Source organism: Eurosta solidaginis, chromosome 1, assembly GCF_040869045.1.
Source record: "Eurosta solidaginis isolate ZX-2024a chromosome 1, ASM4086904v1, whole genome shotgun sequence".
In the NCBI taxonomy this organism is placed as follows: Eukaryota; Metazoa; Arthropoda; class Insecta; order Diptera; family Tephritidae; genus Eurosta; species Eurosta solidaginis.
The window spans coordinates 119,592,079-119,608,563 of NC_090319.1; the positions used below are offsets into that span (position 1 = coordinate 119,592,079).

The window sequence follows — 16,485 nt, forward strand, 5'->3', positions numbered from 1 at the left end:
CTATAGAACTAAGTCCCACTCCCTTTTAAAATACTCATTAACACCTTTCATTTGATACCCATATCGTTACAAACAAATTTTAGAGGCACCCCTTGTCCACCTTTATGGCGATATCTCGAAAGGTGTCCACCTATGGAACTAAGTCCCACTCCCTTTTAAAATACTCATTAACACCTTTCATTTGATACCCATATCGTACAAACAAATTCTAGAGTCACCCCTGGTCCACCTTTATGGCGATATCTCGAAAAGGCGTCCACCTATAGAACTAAGCCCCACTCCTTTTTAAAATACTCATTATCACCTTTCGTTTGATACCCATATTGTACAAACGCATTCTAGAGTGAACCCTGGTCCACCTTTATAACGATATCTCGAAAAGGCGTCCACCTATAGAACTAAGGCCCACTCCCTTTTAAAATACTCATTAACACCTTTCATTTGATACCCGTATCGTACAAACAAATTCTAGAGTCACCCCTGGTCCACCTTTACGGCGATATCAAAAACGCGTCCACCTATAGAACTAAGGCCCACTCCCTTTTAAAATACTCATTAACACCTTTCATTTTATACCCACATCGAAAAGGCGTCCCTATAGAACTAAGCCCACGCCCTTTTAAAATACTAATTAACACCTTTCATTTGATACCCATATCGTACAAACAAATTCTAGAGTCAGCCCTGGTCCACCTTTGTGGCGATATCCCTAAATGGCGTCCACCTATAGAACTATGGCCCACTCCCTCTAAAAAAACTCTTTAATACCTTCCATTTGATACACATGTCATACAAATACAAACTTAGCCTTCCTTACTTGTATTTTGTTGTTTTCTTTCTCGTTTTTTTTTGTTCTTTTTTTTCACGTAATTAGTCATATATGTAATACTCATATTTTGCTACAAAAGGCTAGGTACATTCCCAAACATCAGATTACCGATATATTGCTGTTTAAACGTTTTTGTTTTTGTATTCAATAATCGAATGTACCTAAATTTAAATTGTTTCTTGTCACACTTATGCTGCTACAATCACAAAAATTTATAGGCTGTCTTGTTTTGATTTCGAATTCAAAACACATTGCGAGCATTTTCTGTTAACAGTATAGGAGTATTGCATATATGTAATTAGTGCTTCTTTTTTCATAGATAACATTTTACATAATCCATTGGTAAAATATTTTAATTTCAACTTAGTTTTTACACAATTTTGTTAGTGCAATTTGAGAAAAGTTAATTTTTAAAACTTCCTTTCTGACTAAAACTTTTGGGAACGAACTTTTTATTAACTTAACTTTTTTGTTTTTGCACTTTCATTCGCTCTTTTTATTTTATTTGACGAACATACTTGATTTTATTTCGAAACATTTTTAAAATGTGAACCAATTTTTTGTTTGTGTTGGCTATTTTTTAGCATGGCAGGATCGCTTGGCGGCCGCCGTGGTGTGAAGGTAGCGTGCTCCGCCTACCACACCGAAGACCCTGGGTTCACGCCCCGGGCAAAGCAACATCAAGATTTTAGAAACAAGTTTTTTCAATTAAAAGAAAATTTTTCTAAGCGGGGTCGCTCCTCGGCAGTGTTTGGCAAGCACTCCGGGTGTATTTCTGCCATGAAAAGCTCTCAGTGAAAACTCATCTGCCTTGCAGATGCCGTTCGGAGTCGGCATAAAACAAGTAGGTCCCGTCCCGCCAATTGTAGGAAAAATTAAAAGGAGCACGACGCAAAGTGGAAGAGAAGCTCGGCCTTAAATCTCTTCGGAGGTTATCGCGCCTTTCATTTATTTATTTAGGATCGCCATGTAATAAGTTCTTATTATTGGTACAGTGAAACAACATTATGTTCCATGGATGTTCATTCTAACACTGATTTATTAAAACTGCTAAGCTACGTGAAGAGCGAGTGAAGTGTGATAAAATGTTGCTATGCTGCAAGCTGATTAGGCTCATAAATGTTGCTGGATAAACTTGAGGTTTCTCAACATTAAATCACACTACAGACCTAACCAATCCAGGAAGACGGCTCCTCCATTGTTATACATGGTCAAATCGTGATAAGCCAAAAATTATATCGCGTTACATGATTGAAGGCTACATCAATTTTGTGTGCAGACTTGGAATCTAGTTTGCTGTATACATATTCCGAATAACAAATAATTGACAATATTAATTGTATTTCCAGCTTTCTCCTTATTCCTAGCGGGGTAAAGGCTGCCGATACTCTTAAGTTGCGTAGGGTATAATAAACTTAATGATGACAGAATTAACGTTAACTACACAGGACAGACTAGAATTAATAACGGACCGCAGATGCGTCGCTTTAGAAACACATTTCAGACAGTTAACATTTATGTAAAGATTTGGTAGATCCTGAAAGTTAATATTTCTTTTTGAAATGGGAAGTACATACGATTTAGCACTGTTAAGGGCAAGGAGATTCGTAGATGCCCAATGGGATAAGGATGACAGGTCGCTATTATACTTGTCACAAAGATCAGAGGCTTGTCCCAGCATCGCTGACATATAGATCTGGATATAATCTGCGTAGGCATGTATTTGCGCATGCTGACAAGTGATGAAGATGTCATTTATAAATAGACTAAATAATAGTGGTCCCAATATAGAATCTTGGGGTACACCAGCGAGCAATGCTAATGTCAGATAATACCGATCCAACCTTAACACGCTGTGCTCTACCACCCAAGTAGCTCATTAATTTTACCACAGAGTCACTAAATCCGAATTAGGATTTCAGCTTCATACATAGTAAACTATGGTTAACTCCTCATCACCTCTGAAAAGCGGACTTTCATTAATTTTAAAAAAGCAAATTGGGAAGACTACATAACCTTTACAAATCAATCTTTTGCTGCTATCCCCATTCCGATTGATGTCCGGCAGGGCGAGCGTGCGTTCCGCAAGGTCATCGCTTCAGCCTGTGCACCCTTTTCAATACCTGAAATCATACCGTATTTCCCGGCTGAAGCTGTAAATTTAGCAAGAGAACGTGACCTGGCGAGACATCTCAACCTTAGAGATCCCCTTATTAGGAGTCTTAACTCTGATATCATGCGGCTGGTAAATGAACATAAACGTACCAAATGGGAGGAGCATCTAGCAACCTCTCTGTGGGTGTTGGTAAATTGTGGTCAACCGTCAAATCATTGTCTAATCATAACGATAAATTATCTATAGGCTTCGGCGACAAAATTTTATCTGATTTGAAGATATGCGCGAGTTTTTCGTCGTGCTAACAGACGAGCTCATAAACAAAAACACGACGTGTCACTCATTACCACCACCCCCACAGAGGTTGAAGCAGCCGCCCACAAGGCCAAGCCCTCCAAGTCAATAGGCCCAGACGGAATAGCTATGCTAATGCTAAAACATCTTGGCGCTGAGCGAGTAAAATATCTAACACACGTTTTAAACCTGTCGCTGGAATCATTTGTCATTCCCGAACAATGGAAAAAGGCAAGAATAATTCCGCTACTAAAGCCTGGCAAACCAGCACGAAGGCGAGGTATATCGACCTATATCACTCCTTTCGCCAGTAGCAAAGACATTGGAAACCGTTTTGCTCCCTGATTTCGCGGCAAATCCTCGCCAAGCCACGCACCAACATGGCTTCCGCACAATCCACAGCACCACCACCGCGCTCAATAAATACTGAGATTAATTACGGACTAAATCTTGAGAAATCCCATCATAGGATGGTGCTCGTGGCACTAGACCTGTCAAAAGCTTTTGACAAAGTCAAACACGGCACGCTACTACAAGACATAGAAGGCTCACACCTTCCCCATTGTCTAAAAAGATTGACTGCTAATTATCTGAATGGTCGGCAGCCGTCGGTTCTTAAACAGGGGGTACTACAGGGCGGTGGCTTATCCTCGCTTCTATTTAATTTCTACATATCAAAACTCCGTTCCCCACCAGAAGGAGGGACAATCATTTCCTATGCTGGCAACTGCAGGAAATTAGGGATAGAGGACCTGGCCCATCAATTGATGAATTAGTTTCTAAAATAAACAGCTATCTCCCCGATCTTTCCAGTGTCTTCACCTCGCCGACAAAATCCACGCCCACTCTGTTTACGACGTGGAAGAATCAGATGTTGCAAACATTTGACGTACGCGTCGATGGTGTCACACTACCCACTGTCAGTCACCCAAAGATCTTAGGCGTAACGTTAGATAATACTCTAACCTTCAAGGCTCATGCCACCGAAATTGTATCTAAACTACAAAGTCGCAACAAAATCCTCAAGTCGCTTGCCGGAAGCACCTGGGGAAAAGATAAAGAAACGTTACTAACCACGTACATAGCAATTGGCCGGCCGCTCATGAGCTACGCGTCACCAGTTTGTCGCCTGGGCTTAAAAATACACACTTGGAAAGGGTACAGGCCTGTCATATTGCTGCAATGAGAACTGCTATCGGATGTCTCCTTATGACCCCCGAACACCACCTATATAGTGTGGCCAAAGAGCTCAATATTAAAGATCACAACGAAATGCTGAACAGGTAGTTTTTGCTAAATTGTCACAAACCAGGACATCCTAGCAAACAACTGCTTGATTAAGCACCGCCTCCACGGGGATTAAGGGAACATCTGCATAAGCACTATAATGAGATCCGGCACCTGCCAACACAGCCGTTTGATCCAGACAAGCATAAGTAGGCCCTAAGCCAAATCCACACAGAATCGGTAAATGCCTTTGCCAGGACGCAGAAGAAGAAAGTACGCTACCAAGGGAGACACGAGTCACCCTGGCCCAGCTTCGTTTTGGATACTGTAACAGGTTAATCTCTTACTTGTCCAGAATCAACCCCGACATACGTAATGTATGTCCTGCATGCGATGTATCCCCACATGACACCAACCATCTTTTCAATTGTAATGTGGAACCTACGCCTCTAAATATGACTTCAACATTGAGTTTTTGGTTTGATGTTAAACAGTATAATTCCAAAAGCTTGTCCATTTTGCGCTGCCACCATCCGCCACCATCCACCAGGTGCGACCGATCACAAATTGTCATCAATATCGTCTAACGGGAGTCCAAGGAAACTTGCTGTTTCAACAGGGTGGGATAATGAGAGGGGTGTTAGAGGCGTTGGTTCCACAATACAGCTGAAGAGATGGTTGGTGTCATGTGGGGACACGTTACAAGCAGGACATATGTTTTGTATGTCGGGGTTGATTCTGGATAGGTAAGAGTTTAACCTGTTACAATATCCAGATCGAAGTTGAGCTAGAGTGACACGCGTTTCCCTAGGGAGTGTGCGTTCCTCTTCTGCAAGTTTTGGGTATTGTTCTTTAAGTACAGGATTCACCGGGCAATTCCTGGCATAGAGGTCCGACGCCTGTTTGTGGAGTTCACTGAGACCTGCATGTGTTTTTTGGTTTCATACGGCTGTGTTCTCAGGTGCCGTATTTCCTCATAATGCTTACGGAGATGACTCCTTAAGCCCCTGGGCGTTGGTGGCTCATTAATCAGATGTATGTTGGGATGCCCAGGTTTCTGGGTATTCAACGGGAACTGTTTGGTTAGCATTTCATTTCTCTCCCTAATGGGGAGTATTCTCGCCTCATTATGTAGATGGTGTTTTGGGGACATAAGAAGACAACCCGTGGCGGTTCTGAGGGCAGTATTTTGGCAGGCCTGTAGCTTCTTCCAGTGAGTAGTCTTTAGGCTTGGCGGCCATATCGGGGACGCGTAGCATGAAATGGGCTGGCCAATTGCTTTGTAAGTGGCAATGAGCGTTTCTTTATCTTTTCCCCAAGTACTGCCAGCAAGAGATTTGAGGATTTTATTACGGCTCTGAATTTTCGGTACAATTGCGGCTGCATGCCCTCCAAAATGTAGATCCTGATCCAAGACTTTTGGGTGTAAGACAGTCGCTAGTGTGATGTCATCGACGTGGATGTGCAATATGGTCGACATTTGGCGCGTCCATGTTATAAATAAGGTCGCCGATGATTTAGTTGGTGATAATGTCAGTTTCGCGAGGCGAAAAAACTGGAGACATCTGGATGGTAGCCGTTTATTTTGTTGCAAAGCTCATCGATTTGTGGGTCTGGGCCTGTAGCCATTATTGTGCAGTCATCGGCGTAGGAAACGATAGTAACTCCTACTGGTGGCGAAGGTAGCTTTGATATATAGAAGTTAAACAAAAGTGGGGATAGGAGACCACCCTGTGACACTCCGTGTTTAATTCTTCTTGGTTTTGATGTTGCGTTTCTAAATTGCACCGATGCCTGCTGACCATCCAGATAATTTGCGGTCCACCTTTTAAGACTTGGGGGAAGAGTAGACCCTTCCAGGTCTTGCAGAAACGTGCCATGGTTGACCGTATAAAAAGCTCTTGATAGGTGTAGCGCAGCGAGTACTGTTCTATGGTGGGGGTTTTGATTTAAATCGCAATTTATCTGGGTACTAATGGCATTTAGCGCGGTGGTTGTGTTATGAAGTTTTCTAAAGCCATGCTGATGACAGGCTAGCTGCAAATTTGCTTTGAAATAGAGGCGCAAAATGGCTTCAAGTGTGTTGGCTACTGGCGATAGGAGAGATATCGGGCGATATGAATCTCCTATGTTAGCTTTAGTAGCGGGAACACCTTGGCCATTTTCAATTTTTCGGGAATGAGAAAGGTGGAAAGGGACAGGTTGAAGACATGTGCCAAGTACTTGAAACCCTCTTTACCTAGGCTTTTAAGCATCGGCATGGCTATGCCGTCTGGGCCTACTGCTTTAGATGGTTTAGCATGACCGATGGCAGCCTCAAACTTTTTGGTGGTGATGGTAATTGGGGACGCGCTGAATTTATGTTTATGTGCGCGTCTGTTGGCCCGCCGTCTAACTTTGTCATTATATATTGTAGGCAAAATGCGCTCGCGCATTTTTTCGCATCTGACAGCACTTTATCCCCAAAGGCGATAGAATTTTTGTCATTGTGCTTAGACGGATTCGATAGGGATTTTACGGTAGACCAAAGCTCACCCACACCGGCAGAGAGGTTACAACCACTTAGATGCTCCTCCCATTTTGCCCGCTTGTGTTCATCCACAAGCAATCTGATGCGTTGGTTTACATCCCTTATTTGGGGGTCGCCGTGATCGAATTGTCTTATAAGGTCACGTTCTCTCGCTAAATTTGCGACCTCCGCCGGAAAATGAGGCCGAATTTCGGGAATTATTCCGGCGGGAATAAAGCGAACCGAGGCGGGTTCAGTGACTTGCGGAAAGCACGCTCCCCTTGGCGAGCATCAGTCGGGATAGGGAGAGCAGCAAAGCGGCTGTTTGTAAAGGATTTGTACTCATCCCATTTTCCTTTTTTAAAGTTTACGAAAGTGCGTTTTTCGGTGACGATGAAGTCGGCGGTACGCTCGAGCGAAATAATTATAGGCATGTGGTCGGATGCCAATGTTACCATCGGCTGCCAGTTGACGCAGTTAAGAGTCCTGCGCTCATGATTGATATATCTGGCGAACTGTGACAGCTTCCTACCATACGAGTGGGGGCGTCTCCGTTTATTTTGCAGAACGTCGTTTCTTATATTTGATCCCCCAACATTCACCCCTGTTGTCCGCCTGCAGGTTTGAATGCCATAGATCGTGATGGGAATTGAAATCGTCTAAGGTAATGTGATTATCGCCAGTGAGTAAGGCTCTGATATTAGGGCGGTATCCACTGGCGCAACAGGTGGCAGGAGGGATGTAGATGTTGATGATTTCTAGGTTTACATCGCCTGACCGGACAGATAAGCCGTAACGTTGTAAGGCACTCTCTCTGCGGCCGATGTCGGGATCAAATATATGATATTGCACTGTGTGGTGTATGATAAACGCGAGACCGCCTCCATTTCCGCTTTCGCCATCTTTTCTGAGGAAATTATACCCAGAAAAAGTCTGCAGAGCAGATCTTGCTGTGAGTTTAGTCTCTTGAATCGCAGCGATGCGGATGTTGTGCCGCTTCATGAAATCGACTACCTCCGTGATCTTTCCAGTTAATCCATTACAGTTTAACTGCAGAGTTCTGAAGTGCAGCGTGGGAGACGTCGTCACTCTAGGAGTAAGTGACGGGTGACTATGCGTGAGTTGTGGGAGGCCAGGACGCAATTGCTGTTGTGGCCCTGGGACTGGACGTCCCTGGGTAAGAATTGGGGTACCCGGTGTAGTTGGGTTTGCGGCCTGGCAACATGGCGCAATGAAGCCCGTCGGGGGGTCGCAGAGACCAGAATATCTAGGAAAGTGGCACCGTCCAAGGCAAGAGCTGCAGTGGGCGGATGACGCAAACATATATATTCTGTGCTGGCAAACGGTGACAAAGGTGGTAGGGACTAAGAGTCTGTTTCCCTGACCTACACGATTGCTGCCGGAAAAGAGGGAGGATGAAGACGGGGCGGGGGCTGATGGTCGGCATTGCTACCGACTCTACTACGGAGATTGTAGTTATGAGTTTGAGCGGCCGTAGGGCAGCAGCGGGTACTTGTTGTGGCTTGCTGAGCAGCAGAGGTGCTGGAAGTTAGTGGGTGGGCGCTGAGACGTAGACTACATGGCGCCCTTGGGCGTGAACAGCAAGGAGCCACGAAAGATTTATAAAAGTTAAGAGGACGTCGGGTTTTGGGATCTAGCCCAGAACAACCTGTTCGATGCAACCATCCCTTGCACGTGACACACTGACAAGTGTATGACCGTCCTAAAAAGACTCTTTTCCGGCAAACGCAGCAAAACCATTCCTCAGGACCGAGGTCAGGATACTGTAAAGTGGCCTTTCGATGCCACTATTTTTTTGGGTTTGCAGCCCCACGCTCAAACACCAACAACAAACAAACACAGCTATTGGTAATTTTAACTTTTATTTAATTTGTCTTTAAACTATTTAATAAAATATTTTTAGTTAATGTTTGTTTTATATATATTTAACACTTCTTAGTTTTAACGTGTTGTCTTCAATCGTGTGTGAAAAGTTAATGATTAAAATATGTATCTCTTGTGCAAGCCGCTCACACGCCGTGTTGCATTTTCGACATCAGCTGATGTGTGCTTGATGTGTTGAGTTTGACCGTAGGGTGCCAGTACAATACGGACCCGGATTGGGCTCGATACCTTCCCGGAGCTGGAGAGTATGGCACAGTCCCGCTGCAAGGAGCTGCTTGGAGGATGACAATTGTGGGAGGGACGCAACAAATTAAATTGGGGTTATACTGAAATGACAGCCCTTGGTCGGGAAAAATCCCGAGTCGCTCTAGTACATGGAACCGACTGCATTGGGAGCGATCCGTTTTTCTCCCCACCTTTCTATCTTCTCTAAGGAGAGAACCTAATAATTATAACTACTACCATTGCAAAGTCTCCTTTATTCTTATTTCTGTTCAGCGCCCCTAGGCATAGCTCTATAAATATAAATAGTTACGTTACATTATGTCTTAGCTTACAAATTATCTATTGTTTATTAATTACTTTATTGAAATATTATTATTGATTTTTCGCTTTTGTTCTCTGTTGCTGTTCTGACTAGCACTATAAAATAATTTTGCCAAATTGTTGTGCTGTGCGATAAACACAAGCGGGTGAAATGGGAGGAGCACTTGAAGAATTGTAACCCCTCTCCCGGTGAGGATGAGATATTGTCTACCGTAATAGCTTTCTGCAGTAGGCCCAGACGGCATAGCCATGCCGATGCTTAAAAACCTTGACAAATATGGATTATAATATCTGGCGCATGTCTTCAACCTGTCCTTACCACCTTCGCCATCCCTGAAAAAAAGGAAAATGGCCAGGGTGGTGCCACTAATAAATCTTGGGAAACCAGCCAACATAGGATAATCTAATCGTCCTATATCTCTACTATCGCTAATAGCCAAGGCACTTGAAGCCATCCAGCTTCCCTATTTTCTGTCTTGCCAATCATCAGCATGGCTTACGAAAACTACATAGCACTACCACCGCGCTAAACGCCATTAACACGCAAATAAATCAAAAATCCCACCATAGGACAAAACTCGTTGCGCTAGACCTGTCAAAAGCTTTTGATAGGTCAATAACGGTATTTTACTGCAAGACCTGGAAGGGTCCTCCCTTCCTCCAAGTCTCAAAAGGTGGACCGCAAATTGTCTGTCTGGTCGGCAATCAGTTCAGGAACATCACATCTAAACCCAGAAGAATTAAACAAGGGGCAGGTGTCCTATCACCGCCTTTGTTTAGCTTCTACATATCGAAGCTCTATTTGCCACCAGAGGGAGTCACCATTGTATCCTACGCCGATGACTGCACGATCATGGCCACAGGTCCGTAAACATGAAAATTTCAACAACCACTCTTGACGTTAGGACTATTATTACAAAGGCAAATACGAGTCTTTTGACACCCGACATATTTGGACGTGTTTTAACAGTCAATCCCTGTTGCAAATTATTACAAAATTTATATATTTTAGTAACATGATTAAAACAGTTAACATGTAATTTACTTCTAGATTATGTTTGTGAAGTACTGCAACTACAGTTACGACTTATCGATAAAGGATATATTGTTGAAGCCCAAGAGCTAGACATTTTCAAATCGGAGCTGGTATCTCAAAGCGATGAAAATTTAGTAAAGATGGAAGACGGCACTTATGTGCACCCACGCATCGCAGCCGTGTACGAGCTATTAAAAAAAGGTACAGAAAATACTTCTTTACATTCATTGAACATGAAAATGACAACTCAATCATGTGCTTGTTTTGCTAATATGGTCGCCCGACTTACAAAGTTTTAATACACTTGAATTGTCATTTCTTTTGTCCGTCATATTTTAAACTTATTTGTTTTGAATAAGTCGTTAAACTCTATCCTTTAAACACGAGCTTTTAAACTTTTTGGCGAAACAGTTCAATGCATTATTACAGCCATATATATCCCGAAGTAATACAAAGCGAGTAATAGAGTACGCATGCTCTTGCAGAAACTATATGTGATAAATGGAAATGAACGTTCATTTATACTGGCAAATATTGATGCCGAATGCATACATTTCAAACTGGGTGCTATTTTTAGTACTTAGCAGGAAGGTATATCCGTATATATATGGTGAGTGTGCCACCAGAAAAACATACGTATATCAGAACATATGTTTCAGAAGCGACTCGATGTTCATGCACTTTCCGCGACTGGCTTTCCCTTTGACCTGAAAATATTGGAGACAACCATTTTTCGTTCTGGGCCCCTATTACGTTTTACGATCCTTAATCGAAATTCTTTTTAAATCATAAGGCAGTTCAGAGCTTTTTGCATTTGATATTGGAAACGTTGCAATAGCAAATATAAACTACATATTGTGAAAAACTTTGAAGCACAACAACAACAGCAATTTTTTTAATTTTTATATATTTCTTTTCAAATTTTGTTTTGTATTGACAGTTGCTGATTTGCTATTCAATGTTGAAAAAATAATCTTGCCATGACGTAGCAAATACACAGCCGTATAATTTTTTGGCGTTTTGTATAAAAATACTACACCAGTTTGCAAATACAATGATGCTAGACCATTTGCACAATATCCTGAGCTCTCCTAATAGCTCTAAAATGCTGAATCGAATTTATCCCATTTGGGAACTAGCTAATGATTGTACTGTTAGGCCCATAACTCATTATAGTTTTTGGAAATAGTTTATCCGTTGCATAGTTATTGTTTGAATGAAAATGAGTTTTGAATCGTAAGACATAACATTGTTCGTAGTTCTCTATGCTTTTAGAACCGAACACATAAGATTTTAGATGCATCATCGTGCGTTGACAGCTGAGTTCATTGCATGCGTTTGCATGAAGAGCGACAAATATTCCTTTTACTGGTAGAATTTTAAATGATAGAATTTTAATTTATATCTACTATTTTTTGACTATATTTGGTATCCTTCCCGTAACCCTTTTAGAAGTAAAAACATCATTTTTTGTGTAATGAATTCGAGACTATTTCTATACATTATATATATATACTAATATTAATTTATAAATTGATAAAAAAAACTAATAATTATTAATAATTAATAGCAAAACAGTTTTAAACTAAATATCAATGAAGGTTAATAATGAATGTAAGTGATATATATTATAATAACTATTTTTTTTAATTGCTTAAAACGTTTCTATCCTCAGTTCTTTTCTTTTCTACCACACGCTCTTTTGCATGTGCAATGTTAAAAATTTTGATGCGTCACTGTGCGGTTAGTAAATAAATGCTATATAACAGCAGTAAGCCACACGCACACACACGTAGAAGACAACGAAGAATGCAAGAATGAAAGAATATTTCACACACATAACCAGCAGCTTGAAGCGAAGAGAACATTTCACACACACATAACCAGCATCTAACAGTGGAGAGAATATTTCACACACATAGGCGGCAATAAAGCATATGGCCTTACATAAACCACAGATATATGTATATTTACATATATCTAAATAACGAAGCATGAGATACAACTGTTCTGTTCTGCCCCTGCGGATTAGGGGGCTTAGAATATACCCGCGGCAGGTATGCCTGTCTAAGAGGCGACTAAACACCAATTGATTGATTGTGTAGCGCAACCCCATGAAGGTGTTGCCAGCGCAAAATATAGCTTCTCCAACCCAATTTTCAACGTAACCTACCCGTGGCGAATGCTGTGTCTTTAACAGCCGAGGCTCTGGCGACCCCAAGTCCCTCAGGGAGTGGGAGGGCGGGATGGCCTTGAAGGTTTCATGTGGTCATACTAAATCGTTCCCGAGATGTTCGGGCTGGTGCCTTAATGATCCTTGTTGCTGGAGTGTACCGGATCTGCATCCGGCAAAGGACCGTCAATATCGATTACACTCCACAAGGACATACAACTGTTGCTGAGGAATTATGAAGTACTATGCCGAAAGTAGTCTATTTAAAGAACGTTTTGTTATACTGAATATTTGAGTTATTTATTCGACAGTTCAGAGATTCGAACGTTAACAGAAGCTGCAAAATAATCAGGAATTTCCCAAAATTTGTTACAATTGGTGTCAGAAGAGGAATTGCTGAATAAATTCCGAAGATTTCGAATACAACTTGGACATGGCAAAGGAAAAAAAGGAATTGGAGAACCATGGATTGAATACAACCGGCAACAAGTCCGAGCTTCAGTCACGGCTACGAGAAGTTATGGAGTTTGAAGGAATAAATGTTGAAGAGTATGTCTTTCATCCTGATAGCGACGAGACAATAACAAAAATGGAAGAAAAATACGAAACACCGCAGACAGTGCCGAACACAGACTTGAACATGATATTGGCTGCAATATTTGCAAAAACATCGATAGTTGGTAGTTAGGGGCGTCGGTTCCACGTCAATTGAAAAAATGGTTGGTGTGGTTGTGATAACACATCGCATGCAGGACATACATTACCTATGTCGGGGTTGATTTTGGACAATTAAGAGATTAACCTGTTACAGTATCCAGAGCGAAGTTGGGTCAGGGTGACTCGTGTCTCCCTTGGTGGTGTGCTTTCTTCTGCTGCTAGGACGGGATATTGCTCATTACTAACGGGTTTAACCGGGCGCGTCCTGGCAAAGGCGTTTACCGATTCTGTGCGGATTTGGCTTAGGGCCTACTTATGCTTGTCTGGATCAAAGGGCTGTGTTGGCAGGTGCCGGATCTCGTCATAGTGCTTATGCAGATGCTCCCTTAATCCCCGTGGATGCTGTACTTAATCAAGAAGTTGTTTGCTTGGATGTCCTGGTTTGTGACAATTTAGCAAAACTACCTGTTCAGCATTTCGTTGTGCTCTTTAATATTGGGCGGCCACCGTGGTATGATGCATGCTCCGCCTACCACACCGAATGCTCTGGGTTCACACCCCGGGCAAAGCAACACCAAAATTTTAGAAATAAGGTTTTTCAATTAGAAGAAATTTTTTCTAAGCGGGATCGCCCCTCGGCAGTGTTTGGCACGCACTCCGAGTGTATTTCTGCCATGTAAAGCTCTCAGCGAAAACTCATCTGTCTCGCAGATGCCGTTCGGAGTCGGCATAAAACAAGAAGGTCCCGTCCGGCCAATTTGTAGGAAAAATTAAAAAGGAGCACGGCGCGAATTGGAAGAGAAGCTCGGCCTAAAATCTCTTCGGAAGTTATCACGCCTTACATTTTTATTATTATTTTTTTAATATTGAGCTCTTTGGCCGCACTATGTAGGTGGTGTTCGTGGGTCATAAGGAGACATCCGGTGGCAGTTTTGATTGCAGCATTTTGACGGGCCTGTCGCTTTCTCCAGTATGTATTTTGAAGACCAGTCGACCAAACTGGTGACGCGTAGCTCATGAGCGGCCGGCAAATTTCTTTGTACGTAGCTAACAACGTTTCTTTATCTTTTCCCCAGGTGCTTGCTGCCGGCAAGCGACTTGAGGATTTTGTTGCGACTTTGTACTTTTTCGGTGGCATGAGCCGTGAAGGTTAGATTATTATCGAACGTCACCCCTAAGATCTTAGGGTAGTGTGCCACCATCAACGCGAACGTCCAATATTTGCGACATCTGTTCCCTTCACGTAGTAAACAGAGTGGCCGTGGATTTTGTCGGTGATAATGCCACGTTGCGCGAGGTGAAGAAACTGGAAAGATCGGGGAGATAGCTGCTTATTTTATAAACTAATTCATCAATTGAAAGGCCAGGTCCTGTAGCCATAATCGCGCAGTCGTGAGCATAGGAAATGATTGTAACTCCTGGTTTTTTTATGGCATTAAGCGCGGTGGTAGTGCTGTGCATTTTACGGAAGCCATGTTGGTGCGTGGCTAGCGAATGTCTTCGTTACTGGCGAAAGAAGTGATATCGGTCGATATGACTCACCTTCGTTAGCTGGTTTGTCAGGCTTTAGAAGCGGAACTATCCTTGCCATTTTCCATTGTTCGGGAATGACAAAGGATTTCAGCCACAGGTTGAAAACTTGAGTTAGGTAGTTTATTCCATCAGCGCCAAGGTGTTTTAGCATTCGCATGGCTATTCCGTCTGAGCGATAAGGACACTCCCCGAAGGCCTTGGGGAGTGTTATCGATGGTGATGGTCCTTTGTCGGATGCAGTTCCGGTACGTTCCGGTAACAGTACCATAAATGTACTAGCCCGACCATCTCGGGACCGATATGGTTTGAGCACATGAAACCATCTACGCCATTCCGCCCTCCCACCCCCTACGTCCATTAGCAGTTCGGGGTCGCCAGAGCCTCTGCTGCTAATGAAACAAGATTCGCCACGGGTAGGTGAGGTTGAAAATTGGGTTGGAGAAGCTATATATTACGCAACCCCTTGTATCAATTTGGTATTTTAGTCGTCTCTTACGACAGGCATACCTACCGCGAGTATATGCTAAGCCCCTAACCCGCTGGAGGTATATATACTTTATGTTGTTGTTGTAGCGATAAGGAAACTCCCCGTAGGCCTTGGTACCAAGCCCGAGATGTGGTATGGCCACATGCGACCTTCTAGGCCATTCCGCCCTCCCACCCCCTAGATAAATTAGGAGTTCGGGGTCGCCAAATCCTCGGGTGTTAATGAAACAGGATTCGCTACGCATATGTGAGGTTGACAATTGGATTGGATAAGCTATACGAGGTGTGCTCAAAAAGTATCGGGAATTTTGAATTTTCGGGGGTTACGTTTTTTTGTGGCGTTATGTTGGTACTCATGTCTCACTTATGCCGACAAGCTCGGCCATTTTGAATTTTCACTTAATTGTTGACAGCTGCTTTGCTTGCACGTGTTTTGGCTCGTCTTCGATTTTTACCTATTCAAAAAAAAAAAAAAAAAAAAAAATTGATCAAAGAACCTGTATCAAATTTTGTGTGAAAAACAAACTTAAGTGCGCGGATGCTTTCCGAATGTTGACTGTGGCATACGGAGAAGCCACCTTGTACCGAAGCAACGTTTATCGGTGGTACAAAATGTCCTCAGAAGGCCGAGAAGATGTGAACGACGAAGAGCGTGCCGGACGCCCGAGCACTTCAACAACAGACAAAAAAATTTATGAAGTGAAGAGAATGGTATTGGCCAATCGTCGAATCACCGTTAGAGAAGTTGCTGAGGACTTAGACATATGGATTGGCTCGTGCCATTCGATTTTTATCAATAATTTGGGCATGAGGCGGGTCTCCACAAAATTCGTACTAAAATTGCTCAATTTCGACGCCAATATTTGTCCAAAAACAACACACTAATGATGTCGCAGCCACCGTATTCCTCAGATCTGACCCCCTATGACTGTTCCCTAAACTGAAGATTTTCATGAAAGGACAACGCTACGCTACGATTGACGAGATAAAGACGGCATCGTAGGAGAAACTGTACAAGATAAAAAAATTATTTTTTGAAGTGCTTCGTGGTTTGGAAAAACCGTTGGCACAAGTGTATTGTGACGAATATTAGCAACACTAAGGGTTACTATCATCTTTAAGCCGATACTAAGCAGTGACTTGTATGCACATCAACAAATCAATAATTATGTCT

The 16,485-nt window shown here is 42.6% G+C and overlaps 1 protein-coding gene across 2 annotated transcripts in view; it reads left to right on the forward strand.

Annotated features, from left to right (window-relative positions):
* Polr1A (RNA polymerase I subunit RpI1) overlaps positions 1-16,485 on the forward strand; it is a 285,157-nt gene that overhangs the window by 34,249 nt on the left and 234,423 nt on the right. For both annotated transcript variants that reach the window (XM_067759751.1, XM_067759752.1), the window contains exon 2: positions 10,478-10,663. In XM_067759751.1, the coding sequence (XP_067615852.1) occupies positions 10,478-10,663 (186 nt within the window). The remainder of the gene's footprint in view (positions 1-10,477; positions 10,664-16,485) is intronic.